This window comes from Neopelma chrysocephalum, unplaced genomic scaffold, assembly GCF_003984885.1.
Source record: "Neopelma chrysocephalum unplaced genomic scaffold, ASM398488v2 Primary Assembly neopelma1_319, whole genome shotgun sequence".
NCBI classification, from domain to species: domain Eukaryota; kingdom Metazoa; phylum Chordata; class Aves; order Passeriformes; family Pipridae; genus Neopelma; species Neopelma chrysocephalum.
In genome coordinates this window covers 1124150-1140297 of record NW_020897981.1, presented here as the reverse complement: position 1 = coordinate 1140297, position 16148 = coordinate 1124150, and the positions used below count along the sequence as shown (strand labels likewise).

At 62.9% G+C, this 16148-nt stretch overlaps 1 protein-coding gene across 5 annotated transcripts in view; it reads left to right on the top strand.

Annotated features, from left to right (window-relative positions):
- Window positions 1-16148, top strand: part of PCDH1 (protocadherin 1) — a 56104-nt gene continuing 39956 nt past the window's right edge. For 2 of the 5 annotated variants that reach the window (XM_027705078.1, XM_027705079.1), the window contains exons 1-3: window positions 5029-5239; window positions 7136-7950; window positions 9501-11693. In XM_027705078.1, the coding sequence (XP_027560879.1) occupies window positions 5122-5239; window positions 7136-7950; window positions 9501-11693 (3126 nt within the window). In that variant the 5' untranslated portion in view covers window positions 5029-5121. Of the gene's footprint in view, window positions 112-1038; window positions 1364-5028; window positions 5240-7135; window positions 7951-9500; window positions 11694-16148 lie in introns of those variants that run through there. The other 3 variants (XM_027705077.1, XM_027705076.1, XM_027705075.1) reach the window with 3 other exon arrangements.

The window sequence follows — 16148 nt, the reverse complement described above, 5'->3', positions numbered from 1 at the left end:
TCAGCGGGAAGCAACGCTCCCATCCCCGCGCTGCGGCGGAGCGGAAAGGACTTTCCAGCATCCTGGCGAGAAATCTGCACTGCAACCGCCCGGGAAAGTGGGTGCTGCTCGGTGAGAGGCTCCACGGGGTGCCTGACCCTCGCAGGGTGCTGAGAGCCACGGCGGCATCCCCCTGTGAGAGCGCCGAGGCCTCTGGCAGGGCCAGGCTGCAGCTCTCGCTGGCAAAGGGAGCACTGAGGGAGCTCCTTGCAGGAACACAGGGGCAGTGGAGGAATCCAGGGAAGGGGCACCCCTGGAACACGCTGTCCCCAAGCCCCCGGGGACTTTGCTTGCCCAGCTGAGGTGCCGAGGTGAGGACCCAGCTGAGGCAGAACAGCCTGTGAAGGCACCACAAGGGCACTGGGAGCTCGCGGGTGCTTTTGGGAGTCGCAGGTGTCCCTGCACCCTGCAATAAAACCGTGATTCACCGAGGTGTGACGGGAGGGGACAGCCGCCGCTCCGGGCCCCACCACCTCCGGGAGGTGAGGTCTGCAGCCTGCTGCCAGCCGTGCTGGGCTGGGGGGTCCCGCTGACCTCGCTCCCCCGGAGGGACCCTCCCCACAGCATTGCCCGCCGGGTCCCTGTCCCCGCGGCGGGGCCACGGGCTGTGAAGCGCCGGCTGGAAGAATAAACGAGTGAATTAATTATTAAAGAGTACCGAGAGCGGAGTGAAAGGGGAGACCCGAGCCACACGTGTGCGGGCGAGGAGCGGAGGGGTCGCCGGGGTGAGGGGGTCTGGGGGGCTGCGAGGACTCCCCTTCTCCACGGCCACGGGGCTGGGCGCGGTGCCGGCAGCCCGGAGGCGGGCGGCTCTGCCCGGCAGCCGGTGCCCGCTCATCCCGGCAGCCCGGCCGCGCTCGGGATCTGATAAGGAGCCGGAGCTCCACCTCCCCATGGTGGCGGCGAGAGGCGGAGGCATCGGCGGGCGGGGGGGGGGGGGGAAGGGGCCGTGCCTGCGCTGCGCTTCCCCTGCACATCCTCACACACACCGAGGGACGGAGGCGGGCACGGACCGAGCTGCCCAGCGGGGCTGCCTCCAGCCTGAGCCGCCGCTCCGCCGGAGGAGCCGCAGCCCCGGCTGGGGGAGGGAGGCGGTTCCCACGGAACATTTATACATTTTTTGCCCCCCCCTCCCCTTTTTTTTTCTTTTTCCTTTTTTTTTTTTTTTTTTAATTTTTTTACATTTGGTTTTCATCCGTGGATAACGCTCGAGAGGAGCCGGGGGGGTGGGGGGAGCCCGGTCCCCGCGGGCAGGAGGCGATGGAGACGCCGCGGGACCAGCGCGCAGGGGCTCGGCACGGAGCGCGGCGCCGGCACCATCCAAGTAAGAGCTGCGGCGGGGCCGGGACCCCCGCCCGCGGCGGGGGAGAACCGCGGGGGGAGGCGGTGTGTTGCGGGATGCCCCGCGCGGGAGCTCGCCGCTGTGCGGGAGCGCGGGGCCGGGCGGCGGCGGGAGCGGCGCTGGCGGGCATCCCGCTCCCGAGCATCCCGCATCCCTCCGCGCCGGGCTGCGCGGGGCTCCGCGGGCAGCGGGGCGGCTCCCGCTTGTCCCCGGTCCCGCCCGGCGCTGCCACTTGTTGTGCGGCGCGGCGCGGGGCCAGCCCCGCGCAGGGCAGGGCGGGCGGCGCGGGGTGGTTGCGGGAAGGCGGCTGTGCCGGGGTGCGCGCGTGTTTCTGTGTGTTTATTTTTCGCCGTGGGGGCGGCCCTGGGTGTGTGTCCCCCGTCCAGCCCTGGGTGTGTGTCCCCCGTCCAGCCTTGGGTGTGTGCGCCCGCGGGCTGCGCGGGTGCGTGGGAGCGAGAGAAGTTGCGGGTGAGCTGGGAGCCGGCTGGGAACGGGGCTGTGCGTGTGCGTGTGCGAGAGGAGCGGGGTGGGGGGGCCGGTGGGTGCCCGTGCCCGTGGCGGGGTGTCTGCGTGGGTGTGCGTGTGCCAGCGGGATGCGGGTGCGGGAGTGGGGTGCGTGTGTGTGTGTGTGCGGGGAGCGGGCTGTGCGTGCCGGTGAGTGTGTCAGCGGGCTGTGCGTGCCTGCGCCTCGGAGAATCCCTATTTCCCTGTACGCGACGCTGAGCGCGAAGCCGGTGCCGCGAGAGCGGCTCCCGTGGTTTTTCCGCGGGTGTCCGCGTGTGTGTGTCTGTGTGTGCGTCCGTGTGTGCGTCCGTGTGTATGTGCGATGTGTCTGTGCGTGTGTCCGTGCGTGTGCGGTGTGTCCGTGTGCGTGCGTGTCAGCGGGGCTGGCGGAGGCGCCCCCCGCTCACCCCCGGGGGCTCCGCTCCGCTCCGTGCCCGCAGCCGGAGCCGGCGGCTGCGGGAGCCTCAGCCCGGGCAGCTCCGCGGGGACGCCGGAGCTTCGGCCGCGGCGGCCGGGAGCGGAGCCCGGCCTCCATCCACCCTCCCAGCCGGCGGGACCGGCGGCAGCGGCTCCCCTGGCGCGCTGCGAGGCCGGGGGTACCTTCTCCCCGTCCTCAAGGCCCCTTTATCCCTCCGGGCTGCATCCCTGGAGCAGAGCCGCTCCCGCTGTTCCCAGCTCCCTGCGGCCCTGCCGGGGTGTTTCAGGCCCCGCGACATTTTTGTCTTCCCCCAGGGCCCCCCTCCGGCCGGGGTGGTGGGTGGGACGGTGGCAAGAGGGGACAGGAGACCGGAGGGGCTGTGGAGGACCCCTGGGTAGGAGGATGGAGGCTGCCACTCTAGGGAGGCTCTGACAGGTCTCTGCCTCGCTGGCTGCCAGAGTTGGAAAGGATGTGGAGAAGGCGGCAGGAGGAGGGAGGGCCCTGTGCTTTGCCTGCTTTTCATCGCTGCACAGCTCCTAGAGATGATTTTGGGGTAAAGCTGTTGACAAGCCAGTGGGGTTCCTCACGGGGTGCTCCGGCTCGGGCCCAGCCTGCAGAAATGCTGAGCAGCCGCAGTGGCAGCCGGAGCTGGAGGAAATCCTGGGATGTGCCACAAAATACCCAGGATTCAGCCCATCCTTGCCTTCGGTGCAGGGCTGACCATCAGTGGCCGTTTTCGCGGATAACACGATCCCCGATCTCAGCGCGGAGCCGATGGAGCCGCGATGAGCTGATGAGCCTTTACTGCTTGCTGGGATGTTGCTCCAGCTCCGAGTGTCAGAGCAGAGCTGTGAGGGGGGGGGGGGCGGGGGGGGGGATTAGTACTTGTGTGCTCAGTACAGGGTTTGGACAGACTTGTAAGCCATGGCTCCGAGCCACGCAATCAGCCGTTGGGAGCAATAAGAGGGTGGACTTTGGTGCCCATTCCCGAAGCGGTGCTGCCTTCCGTGGAACGGGGCCAAGAGGCTGTGGGAATCACAGGGAGCACAGGCTTGTTCAAGCAGTTGCTTAAATTCTCGGTGCTTTATAACCTCTCTCTCATTAGGGCTTGTTTTTTTTGGTGGGGATGGCTGAATTCTGTCGGATTTTGCATGCCACTGTCCTCCGAGAGCTTCCCAGTCATGCATTAAGCAGCGTGACTAACGCCTCTCTCATGTGGTTCAGTCTCTCTCACACTCTCCCCATAGGGAGAATTATGTGTGCGGAGGAATAGTTGTTTTGGGAGGGGTTTTTATTTTTAAGTGCTCTGTGCTCTGCCAGCAGGTTGGTGAAAAGGTGCCTGGCACCGAAGAAGAAAGTGTGGGATGGTCCTTAGATCCCATGGGAAAATAGCCTGATGCCTTGGACTGGCCCCTGGGAAGCCTCTGTCTCCTGCACAGACGTGCTTTTCCCGGTGGAGGAGGCTTCCTCCTCCTCCTCCTCCTCACGCCCAGCTCTGGGCTCTCAGGTCTGCTCTGTGTCATTCGCACCCCTGGGTGCTGAGCAGGATTCCTCATCCTGCTGAGCCCGGGGCCCCTCGTGCCTGCTGGCAGTCTCACTCAGGTTCCCAGCCCCTCTCCTCCTCCAACCTCCCTGCTTTGGAGGGTTCCTTCACCTGCAGGAACGAGGCTTGGGTTCAGACTCCAGCTCCATTTTTGAAGCAGAAAGCGTGGGTGCTCGGCACCTTTGGGTGACACCCTTCCTCCTCCAGGCTGGCACAGGGCTCCTGGCATTTCCAGCTCCTGGGCCCTCCCTCCTGGCTCACTCAGAGCCGTGTGAGACATCACAGTGCGTTGAGACTTTCCCCCTTACCTGCGATCTTTCACCTCACACCAAGGCTTAGTCAGGACGGCGCTACGTCATCGGCAGCCACGGCCCAGCCCAGGGCAAACAGCCTTGTGCAAACAGGCTGGTGGTGGGTGCAGGTGCCTCTCCCGGCAGGGGCATCCTCTGGGAGCCCCTTCCCAACAGCTGGAGCTGCCCATCTCCCCTGTCCTCACTGCACAGCCCATCTCCAAAGGGCGCACGGGGGACAAAGGCTCACCCCACAGAGGCAGGTGGACACGACGGGGTCTGGTGTGAGTGCCCTCCTTGGGTGTGGGCACACACAAGTGTCACCCAGCCGGGGTGTGCACGCACACACAAGTGCTCCCACACGGGGTGACATCACACAAACACACACCCGTCGGGGATGGGGACATGCGCACACGCGGCCCCCGCCCTGGCACACGCGTGGCACGGCGCGCACACACGTGAGCTGGGTGCGGGGACACAGACCCACGGCTGGGGCACAGCCCCGACGCAGGCATAGATGTGCTCCTTGCCATGTGTGTGCACACCCTGCTAGTGCACACGTGTGGCAGGCTTGGTTTTCCCTACAGGCACAGCTGTGCTCTGGGTGGGTGCACAGCCCCCGAATCCTCCCGGTACACACACACGTGTGTACACACGCGTGTGCACATACACACATTGCCTGTGGTGGTGCGGAGATGTGTTGTGTTTCTGCTCAGCTTCTTGCCTCCTCCATCCTCAGCCAGGTCCAGGCAAGGAAGAGCTCTTGCTCTCCTCTTCCTTTCCCCCTGGAGACATAAATCCCAGGAACCACAGCAGCGCTGGTGCGGAGAGTTCTGCATGGCCTCAGCCAGGCGGGAATGGCTCTTCTCTGCTCAAAGGATGTGGCAGGACAAGGGAGCAGAGTCAAGCTCAGCTGCAGGGACATCGTTTCATTTCCAGACAGAGAGATGTATTTTCACCTGAGGAGGGAGAGCTCCTCTCTTCCATGTCACTCGTCCATGGGGAAGCCAAGGGGTGGAGGGACCAGGAGCTGCTGGCTTGTGGGAAGTACCAGTGTGGACAGAGCAGGATGCCCCACTTGTTGGTGATCTGTACAATGCCAGGTAACCAGCAATTGGGCACTATCTGTGTGGCACCATGGAGGGGACATGGTGATGGAGCACTCGCCAACCCCACAGACTAAGTGCAGAGTGTGGAGAGGGGAAGTGATGGGAACAGGGAGAGAGAGCTGATGCTGTGGGGCCTTGGCAGATGTTTGTGGCTGTTGATTTTAGGGCACCCAACCACTGTGTTTTTGGGTGCTGGTGAGCTGAGCTGCATCGCTTCATGCTCACAGCTCAGCCAAAGCTGTGTGGGTGCACCTGGACCCTGGAGTAGTTAGATGTGTTCCCAAATGGAAAGCAGGGGACGGGAAAGCTGGTGGCCAAGCACAGCACCAGGCAGGGGCTTGGTGACAGGGCATGTGGTTTGGCCCAGGTCTGTGGGACTGTTGGTGCCTGGCAGTGTGTGGGTACAGGAGGAGGTTGCAGTGTCGGGGTGCCTGCGGTGCAGCCGGTGTCTCTGCAATGCAGGGGGGCAGCACGGGCTGGGCACCGGCACGGGGTGGGCACCCAGTGCCTGTGTGCAGTGTCCCAGACTGGAGTGGGAGGAAATGGGAAGGAACAGTGTGTCTGCAGTGAGCGAAGGGAACAGGATCTGCTGGCGCAGGGTGTGGGGTTGCCTAGTGACTGTGCAGCGAGGGGAGATGCTGTGCCTGCCGTTGCAGTGTGCCGGGGCTGTGCAGTGCCGCTGCTCCGGGGGCTGCCCGTGCAGGCTGCCTGCACTGTAGCACAGAGTGGGCAGGGGGTCTGTGTCCCTCTGACTGCCAGGGGCACAGAGGAGTGGCAGTGCCCTGTGTGCAGTGCAGGATGGATGATGCGTGGGGCTCCTGCATCCCTGCAGTGCTGAGTGGGTGGTGCCTTCGTACCTCGCAGTGCGAGGCTGGCAGTGCCGGCAGTGCAGCGAGGACAGCGCTGCTCTGTCCCTGCCAATGGCAGTGCCCAGTGTCCCTGCAGTGAGGGATGGGTGGCAGCCCTGCAGTGCCCCATGTCCCTGCAGTGCCAGGTGGGTGGCAGCCCTCCATTCCTGCAGTGTCCTGTGTCCCTGTGGTGATGGATGGGTGCTGTTCCTGCAGTGCAGGCAGTGCCTTGAATACTGCAGTGATGGCTGGGAGGTAACTGTATCCTGGTAGTGCCCCATGTCCCTGCAGTGCCAAATGTGTGGCAGTCCAGCATCCCAACAGTGTCCCCTGTCCCTGCATCCCTGGATGGGTGGCAGCCCTGCATCCCTTCAGTGTTCCACGTCCCTGCAGTGATGGAGGGGTGGCAGTTCTGCATCCCAGCAGTGCCCTGTGTCCCTGCAGTGCCGGGTGGGTGTCAGCCCTGCATCCCTGCAGAGCAGGCAGAGCTCCCTGTTCGGTGCTCCCGTTTCTGCGGGGCTGGCAGCTGCGTGCAGTGCCTGTGTGTCCCTGCCGTGCATGGCAGGCAGTGCCCCTGTGCTGGTGGCACACAATGCTCCTGTGTTTGGGTGGTGAGAAGCTGTCTCTGAGCCTGGCCGGCTCCCATCGGGTTGCTGGCAGCAGGCTGCCTGCAGTCCACCCTGTTAGTGTGCCTCGTTGGGTCTAATTACAGTTTGTGTGGTGACGAAGAGGGTGGACAGTGGCAGGAGTGGCTTCCTGTCCCTTGCAGGAAGCCAGGGCTGAGGTTTCAGTGACTGGGTTGCTCACCCCAGCAGGGCGGTGCAGGAACTTTGCAAGGTGGGACCGGCCCTTCAGGGCACTGGATGGTGGAGGCTGCCAGGAGCCCACGGCTGGGCCAGCCCCTGCAGCCCCTTCCCTCGGGAGGCTGTGTCAGGACCATGTGCAGTCCCACATGGCACAGCGGGTTCAGCCAGAAGGATGTGCCAGGGGAGTGGGCTGGGGCGGACTGATCCCTAACCTCCAGTATCTGTGTCTCCTCCAGGTCCCCTGCAGCGCAGGATGAACCCACTGGCATCCTGCCTGGGCCTGTGGCTCCTCTTCCAGCTCCCTGCCCTGGTCTCTGGGACACGTGTGCTCTACAAAGTGCAGGAGGAACAACCCCCCAACACCCTCATAGGGAGCCTGGCCTCCGACTATGGCTTGCCGGACGTGGGGCACCTCTACAAGCTGGAAGTGGGGGCCCCGTACCTACGTGTGGATGGCAAGACTGGGGACATCTACACCACAGAGACCTCCATCGACCGGGAGAGCTTGCGTGAGTGCCAGCACCTCCTGCCCGGAGAGCCCTGCTTCCTGGAGTTCGAAGTGTCCATCACTGACCTGGTGCAGAACAGCGGCCCCCGCCTGCTCGAGGGGCAGATAGAGGTGCTCGATATCAATGACAACACCCCCAACTTTGCCTCACCCGTCCTCACCCTCTCCATCCCCGAAAACACCAACATTGGGACGCTCTTCCCCATCCCCCTGGCCATGGACCGGGACTCGGGCCCCAACGGCGTTGCCTCCTACGAGCTGACGGCTGGTCCGGAGGCGCAGGAGCTCTTTGGGCTGCAGGTGGCCGAGGATCAGGACGAGAAGCAGCCGCAGCTGATCGTCATGGGGAACCTGGACCGGGAGCAGTGGGACTCCTACGACCTGACCATCAAGGTGCAGGATGGGGGCAACCCCCCGCGGGCCAGCAGTGCCCTGCTCCGCATCACCATCCTGGACATGAACGACAACGCGCCCAAGTTCGAGAAGGCCCTGTACGAGGCAGAGCTCTCCGAAAACAGCCCCGTGGGGCACTCTGTCCTCCAGGTGAGCGTGGGGGCTTTCTTCTCCTCCCCAGCTCCCCTCCTACCTGGCTGCAGCAGGGACAACGCGGGGAGCATCATGGCTGCTCGTTGCCACGGGGAGGAGGGAGGGATGGATGGAGGAGCCCACAGTGTCACCCCGGGGCCAGCGGGCAGGCAGGTCCCTGGGATGTCACATCTGCTCAAAAGAGGTTGGAGAGGATGTGCAGGAGGGCACAGCCAGAGTGGGGGCTGCAGGACGTGGCTGAGGGGCAGCAGCAGGGCTGGCGGGTGTGTGGGAGCAGGGAGCTGGGTTACTGGGAGGGCTGGGACCCGAGGTCCACAAGGAGTCTGGCTTCAGGCCAGGCCGGTCTCAATGCTGCCTGCAGACAAGACATAGACCCTTTCATAAGTTGCATTCCCTTGGCTGCTCCGTGGAAACTCAGGCTCGCACAGGAGGTGGGGGGCAGGCAGCATCCCTGCTGCCCGTCCTGGGGGAGCTGCCCATGGCTCTGCAGGTGCCTTACTGTCTGCAGGGAGCGGGGGCTCTGCCCTGCCTCAGACAGCGGTGCAAACTGGCCCAGGGAGCCCAGGGGGTGGATCTTGGTGGATTTGGCTTGGAGGGGGCATTGAGATGATAGTAGTCGACATCTGTTTATCTGCAGCTGCCATCTTAATAAGCGGAGCGCGGCCAGCTCTCATCTGCCTGCTAATTCTGATGTGAATTTTTTAAGAATTCATTTTTCACTGTTAAGAGAATGGAAGTTGGAAGCAGATAAGGGAGCTGCATGGCCGGGAGGAGAATGGGCTGAGACGCCGCTGCTGCCATTGCTCAGCTTTTATCTTTCAGGGGGAAAATGACTTCCGCCTGTTTTGTGAGTGGAGGTAAAAGGTGGAATTTACATTTAACAACTTTCGTTCTCCATCCAAATCTGCTGAGCAAGATAACGGTGGAGCAGCAAATGGTGCAGAGAAGAGGCTGCTCAGAGAGCCGATTAGGGAGGCAAATGTTAGACAAACCTCATCTTCTTTAGAAAGCAAATAATAGGCATAGAGGCAGGTTTATGGGAATGCAGAGCCCCTGACGGGCAGGCAGGGATGGACGGTGCTGTGCAGAGCTTAAACAGCCCCAGTTCCCGTCGGCTGCGTCCCTGGATGCCGGGATGGATCTGCTGCAGCTTCACACATTGTTGCCTCCCTCCTCATCCTCACCTCAGCCAGGCAGCTGCTCGAGCCCCTCCTTGGGGGCACAGCTGGAGAGGTCCCTCCCTGCTGCTGGCTGGGTCTCAGCGGCACGGTTCCCGAGGATTCCCTGCGTGCCGGAGCCGGCCGGGAGGGGAGCCCAGCCAACCGGCCCAGCCGGTTTCTCCGGAAGAGCAAGGCAAAGCCTCCGTGCCGGAGGGCGGCTCCCAGCTGCTCTGCCGGTCCCAGGCTCTTTGCCCCATAGTCCTTGGCCCCAGAAGAGGAAATCCTGGTTTTTCCCCTCCGGCTGTCCCCAGGGAAGGCTGTGGTGGTTTGTGGAGGGGCTCACTCCACCAGGCCCTCCTGCTCACCACTCATCCCTCTGTCCCACAGGTGAAAGCCAACGACTCGGACCAGGGCGCCAACGCCGAGATCGACTACTCCTTCCACCAGGCCTCGGACATGGTGCGGCGGCTGCTGCGCCTGGACCGCGCCACGGGGCTCATCACCGTGCAGGGGCCCATCGACCGCGAGGACGTTGGCACCCTCAAGTTCTCCGTCATGGCCAAGGACAAGGGCGCCAACCCCAAGAGTGCCCGCACCCAGGTGGTGGTCACCATCAAGGACATGAACGACAACGCGCCCTCCATAGAGATCCGAGGCATAGGGCTGGTCACCCACCAGGATGGCATGGCCAACATCTCGGAGGACGTGCCAGTAGAGACAGCGGTGGCTCTGGTGCAGGTGTCCGACCGAGATGAGGGTGAAAACGCTGTGGTGACCTGCGTGGTGGCTGGTGACGTCCCGTTCCAGCTGCGGCAGGCCAGCGAGACGGGGAGTGACAGCAAGAAGAAGTACTTCCTACAGACCACCACGCCGCTGGACTACGAGTCAGTGAAGGAGTACACTATTGAGATCGTGGCAGTGGACTCGGGGAACCCACCCCTCTCCAGCACTAACTCCTTGAAGGTGCAGGTGGTGGACGTGAATGACAACGCTCCTGTCTTCAGCCAGAGCTTCACCGAGGTGGCCTTCCCCGAGAACAATGAGCCCGACGACCTGGTGATGGAGGTCAGTGCCACCGATGCTGACAGTGGCTCTAACGCCAAGCTGGTTTATTCCCTGGTGACAGACCCTGCCTCCAAGGGCTCCTTCACCATTGACCCTGACTCTGGGGAGATCCGGGTGAAGGCAGTGCTGGACCGAGAGCAGCGGGAACGCTACGAGTTCGCGGTGGTGGCGACAGATAAGGGCAGCCCCAGCAAGACGGGCACGGCGACTGTGGCCATCAACGTCATGGACAGGAATGACAACGACCCCAAGTTCATGCTGAGCGGCTACAACTTCTCAGTGATGGAGAACATGCCGCCCCTCAGCCCTGTGGGCATGGTGACGGTGATCGATGCTGACAAAGGAGAAAATGCCCGTATCCAGTTGTCGGTGGAGCAAGACAATGGGGATTTTGTCATCCAAAATGGCACCGGCACCATCCTCTCCAGCATCTCCTTTGACCGGGAGCAGCAGAGCACTTACACCTTCCGACTGAAGGCGGTGGACGGTGGGGATCCTCCCAGGTCTGCCTACGTGGGGGTGACCATCAACGTCTTGGATGAGAATGATAATGCCCCCTTCATCACTTCACCCTCCAATGCCACCTACAAACACATCCTGCCCCACACCAGCCCCGGCCAGCAGGTGAGCAAGGTCAAGGCAGAGGACATTGACTCCGGCGTCAACGCGGAGCTGATCTACAGCATCACAGGAGGCAACCCCTTTGAGCTCTTCCAGATCTCCCCGCAGAGCGGAGACATCACCCTGGAGAAGGAGATCCTGCGCAAGCACCACGGCCTGCACCGCTTGGTCGTGCGTGTCAACGACAAGGGCAAGCCCTCGCGGCACGGCACGGCCCTGGTGCACTTCTACGTCAACGAGACGCTGGCCAACCGCACGCTGCTGGACACGCTGGTGGGGCACAGCCTGGACACCCCGCTCGACATCGACATCGCCGGGGACCCCGAGTACGAGCGCAGCAAGCAGCGGAGCAACATCCTGTTCGGAGTCATCGCCGGCATCGTGGCCGTCACTCTGGTCATCGTGCTGGTCGTCCTGGTGCGCTACTGCCGGCAGCGGGAGGCCAAGAGCGGCTACCAGGCGGGCAAGAAGGAGACCAAAGACCTGTATGCACCCAAGCAGGCCAGCAAGAGCGGGAAGAGCAAGAGCAAGGTGAAGAAGAGCAAGTCTCCAAAGCCACCCAAGCCCACAGAGGATGAGGAGGAGACGGGGCTGCAGAAATCGCTCAAGTTCAACCTCATGAATGACTCTGTCAGCGACAGCCCCCGAATCCACTTGCCCCTCAACTACCCGCCGGGCAGCCCAGACCTGGGTCGCCACTACCGCTCCAACTCGCCGCTGCCCTCCATCCAGCTGCAGCCTCAGTCACCCTCTGCCTCCAAGAAGCACCAAGTGGTGCAGGACCTGCCGGCCACCAACACCTTTGTTGGCACCGGGGACAACAACTCGACGGGCTCCGAGCAGTACTCGGACTACAGCTACCGCACCAATCCCCAGAAATACACCAACAAGCAGGTAGGAGAGCTCATCCTGAGGCCGGCAGCGGCCCCCCCGCTGCACCGGGGAGCCATCTGGACAGAGGTGTGGGAGTGAGCGTGGACTGGCCCCCAGCCCTGCATGCGTGGCCCAGGGGGCTGGCGGAGGACTACCCTGGAGCTGAGCCACGGAGCCTGGTCGTGGGGCAGGGAGGGGACGGGGGTGGTGAGGGGGAGGTCAAAAACTGTCGGAGCCCTTGTCAGAGCGCCCGGGGCTGGGTCCTGGTGGCGCTGCCTGGGTGATGGTGATGTGAAGGGCGCTGCATGTGTGTTCCTCTGCATGTGGGGCTCTGGGGAGGGAATCCCACCCACCCGTGTCCCCTTTGGGGACTGGCTTTTAGAGCACTGAGGAGGGCGATGCCCACCCTCCCATCCATCTCTCTGCTTGGGCTGGCTCACGGGGAGGAGGGACTGGTCTTGCTCCTGCCACAGCTCTGGGCAGCCGGTTTCCAGCCCTGCCCTGGTTCAGGGAGCAGCGAGGAAGGCATTGGCCTCGCTGTTGCCAGCCCGGCTCTGCTGGTGAGGCTGAACCTTCCACCATCCCTGCGCCAAGGCACCTCAAAGGGAGTTCAGCGCCCGCTGCGGCTGCCCGGGCAGGTGGGGCTGGGTGGAGGAGCAAAGCTCTGCCTTTTTCCCAGGCTCAGGCTCTGGCTTCCCCCAGGCTTGGGCCCCCTGCCATAGCCGGCGCGGTGAAAGCCGGGCTTCCTGAGGGCGAGCACCGGGCCCGGAGCTGCGGCTCCGCCAGAGCCGCGTGGCAGCGGCTGCCAGGAGGGAGAGCGGGTCCTGGTGGCGTGGGCACGGGGCCGTCCGTGTACCAGGGCTGGGTCTTGTGCTCTTGGCTGGGGGAGCGGGGCACCGGGGTCTCTGCGGGGTCACTGCTCGTGGTGTAGCCGGGGGTCGTGCTGCGTGCGGGGCGGGGTGGAGGCAGGTCTTGGCTGCGGGCGGGGAAGGGCTGCTCGCTGGTGTGCACTGGAGCTTGGAGCTGTCCTGGGAGGTCGTGGGGTGAGCACGGAGCTTGCAGGACCCTCTTTCTCGGGCTGTCTGGCCAGTTAGCTTGCACCACATTTCTGCTTTGGCACCTGTCGGGCCTATCCTTAACTAGCTAGGGAGGGAGAGGGGGGATGAACGCCTGTGGCTTTGCCTTCTTCCTGGGGCCCCGTGGGTGAGGAGCACCCACTCCCCCCGTGCTGTACACCCTATGGAGACCCCTGCTCCTTTCTTTGTACCCCGGAGAGCGGCAGGCTGGGCTCCTGCCGTGGGGCTGAGCTCAGCTGCCCTGTTGGATTGACTTCAATAAAGTTTTCTATTTTTGACCAGTTGTGCCTTATTTTCCCCGCTGCCCCTGAAGATGCTCTTGCTCCCAGCAATTTCCCAGGTGTATTTTCCATGTTCTCAGCATCTGGAGCAGTGAGGCCCCACAGAGCCCAGAGCTCTGTGCTCACGTGGGCTGGCCATCTCCACAAACCCTCCACCACACGCCAGTGTGGCCAGTCCAGAGGCCTCATCGTGCTGACCCCTCATTCCCAAGTACATCTCCCATCTCCAGTCACTGCCTGGCCCTCTAAGGATGCAGCTTCCTCCAGGACGTGGTTCACAACACACGCGTGTACATGCACACGTGTGGATGTGGAGGCAGTCCGAGCCACGGACCAACCAACCCGGCTTTCTTCCGCCCCAACATCCTCCCTCAAAGCTTCTCCTGGTTGATCCCCACATCCTCTTGCGCCCCAGCCGTGTCCCACAGCCGGTGCATGGAGGAGCAGATCGCTGCCATGACCCAAATCCTGCCGGGAGGGCTGGGAGCCGCAGTGCTGCAATGAGGACGCACTTGGCGGTTGCAGATGGAGCCTTGGCGTGTCAGCAGCGCCGGGGGGAAGCACCCGGATCAAGGTGCTCCCCCACCCCGGGATGCGTCGGGAAGGAGAGATGCTCCCAGAAAAGCTTGCTGGCGGCAGGAGGGTGACGGAGCCGAGCAGACACGCTCCCCCTAAAGATGGCTCTGCCCTTCCTGGAGGGGTGGATGGGGGTGATGCTGCTGCCGTGGGGCTTGCTCAGGGTCTTGTCTCCAGGTGGCTGGAGAGAGGATGGATCCTGGTAGGCAGCAGCAGCACAGCACCCCTTCCCCAGGCCGTGGATGAGTCCATCCTACATCCTCCTCCCACCATCCAAGCATCACATCTCAGGGACCCCCTCCCTGGCCACTCATTCCTGTTTCTCATGATTTTTCTTTCAAACTGGGGCAGACATCCCTGTGCCCGTCACACCAGCTTCACCTCTTCCCCAGGGCCTCCAACTGGCTGCACCAGGCTGCCGGGGAAGAGGAGCTCTGGCGCTGGGAGAGATTAGATCATCTGGGGAAACCAGTGGTTCTGGCTTCGGTGGTTTGAGCCCTGTGCCAGCCTTGACTCTCACAGCCTCCTCGTTTGTTTTGCTAACAGCATAAGGTTTTATCTTGAACCATCCAGGAAGTGTCTGGGCCTCCTGGGCAGGCAGGGCTGGGACCCGCGGGGAGATGCGATGGCTGCAGAGGAGGAAAGGAGACACCAGCAACCACCTAAATAACTAGTCCCCGCGGGGCTGGGCAGGGCAGTCTGGGGGCTTGGCTCAGCCCTGCCATCTGCTTCCCTTTGGGAACTTTCTGAGAGAAGTTTCCCTTCCTTCCTTGTCCTCCGCAGCTCTTTGATGAGCCCGGGGTGAGAACACAGAGGTGTGGGGAGCGGCTCTTTCTTCTGCCCGTCTCCCAGGCTCCATCCTTTCGTACCGGGGGGGATACGCTACATCCTTTGCTGGCTGCACATACCCAAGCCTGCCTCGGGTCCTTACAGCCCCCCACCATCCCAGAAGCTGGCTGGAGTGGTGTTAACTTCGGCGAGCTCAGCAGAGGTGCCTGTACCTGCCCGCGGGCTCCGGAGCGCGGTGCAGCATTAATTACTCTCTGCGGGGGGGGGATAAGAGGAATATTGTAGCTGTAATGGACAGAAATGAAATTGTCTTGTTTTAGAATTTTGCATGGAGTCTCCATAAATTGCAGGTTTAGGTGTTGGCAGATGTCTGGGAAAGTCTCCTACTGTCCTGGGTCAGTGGGTTTTCTCAAGGTCGTTCACGTGGAATGAGCTGATAAATGGATCCAGCAACGAGCTGCAGATGGAGCTGAGGGTTCATGGGGGACCTGCCCTGTTTTTCCCCAGTTTCAGAGACACGCTGTGCTGGGAGCAATTCCATGGCACTGTGAATCAGCTCCTGCTCCCGGGTTCAACTGGACTTTGGTCAGATTTGGCTCTGCTGTGCAGAGACCAAATGAGGGAGCGTGTTGGTGAGGTCCCAGGGGCTGCAGGTCCCTGATTGTGCTGGGAAGAGTGGCTGGGCCTGTCAAAACAGCAGCCTGTGAGCTTCACTGAGTGCTTGGGGGACCTGGGGCAGCACAAGAGGGGGTGAGGAGTGGGTTGTACAGCGTGCTGGCTTCTGGGGTGTTGGTGAGGATGCTGAGAGCCCCGTGGGCAGGGCAGGAATGTGCAGTGGCTCATGGCAGGTCTGATGTCAGGGAGCGGTGCCTGTACCTGGGAGAGCAGTGTGGGGTATTTGGGACCTCAAAATGAAGAGCTTCAGCCACGGGAGATGAGGATCCCCGTGGTATGGGCTGGTCTGCACAGCCAGAGACAGCGTGGGTGTGTGCAGGCTGTGCTGCAGGGGGAGGTGACAGCGGGGTGCTCACAGCCAGCACCCCACAGAGGGGTGGCACAGAGGGGCGAATGATGTCTGTGACGGGGTGGCAGAGACACACGGACAGGCTGTTTGTCAGGGGTAGGTGATGCAGGGGGTGCAGCCCCTGGGAGGAGGTGACACAGGGAGGGGTACAACCCCGTCCCCCAAGGAGGGGACAGTGGGGTGTGTGCAGCCTGTACTGCAGTGGGAGGTGGCAGGGGGGGTACGCAGCCACAGGGAGAGGTGGCAGTGGGGTGCACACAGCCTGGACGTGGCAGTGGGGTGCACACAGCCTGGATGTGGCAGGAGGTGACAGTGGGGTGTGTGTAGTGTGCAGCCCTGGGCAGGTGATGACTCCTCTGTAAGCAGCACATCTGCAAGGAGGCAGTGGCACTTGCTGTCCCTAACCTGTCCAGGAGAACATCAAGTCTCTCCCGCCTGACAGTCCCTGGCCCCACCAGCACTTGGGACCTCGTTCTTTGCTCCCTTGAAAGGTCACCCAGCGCGTGCCACCTCCTAGGGCTCCCCACATCGGGCTGGGTGACTTGCAGCACTGCCCAGTCCCCTCTTCTCACCCTGCTGAGCAACATGCTGCTCGTTCCTCCCTGCCCTCCTCTTCCTCTCCATTCTCAGACCCCCTGCCTCTCCCCTGCCAGATGCCCTTGGAGCCAGTGTTGGTCTGTGGTGAACATGGGCTTTCCTAGCTCGGATCTGGGTTACTTCTTCTTTTTTT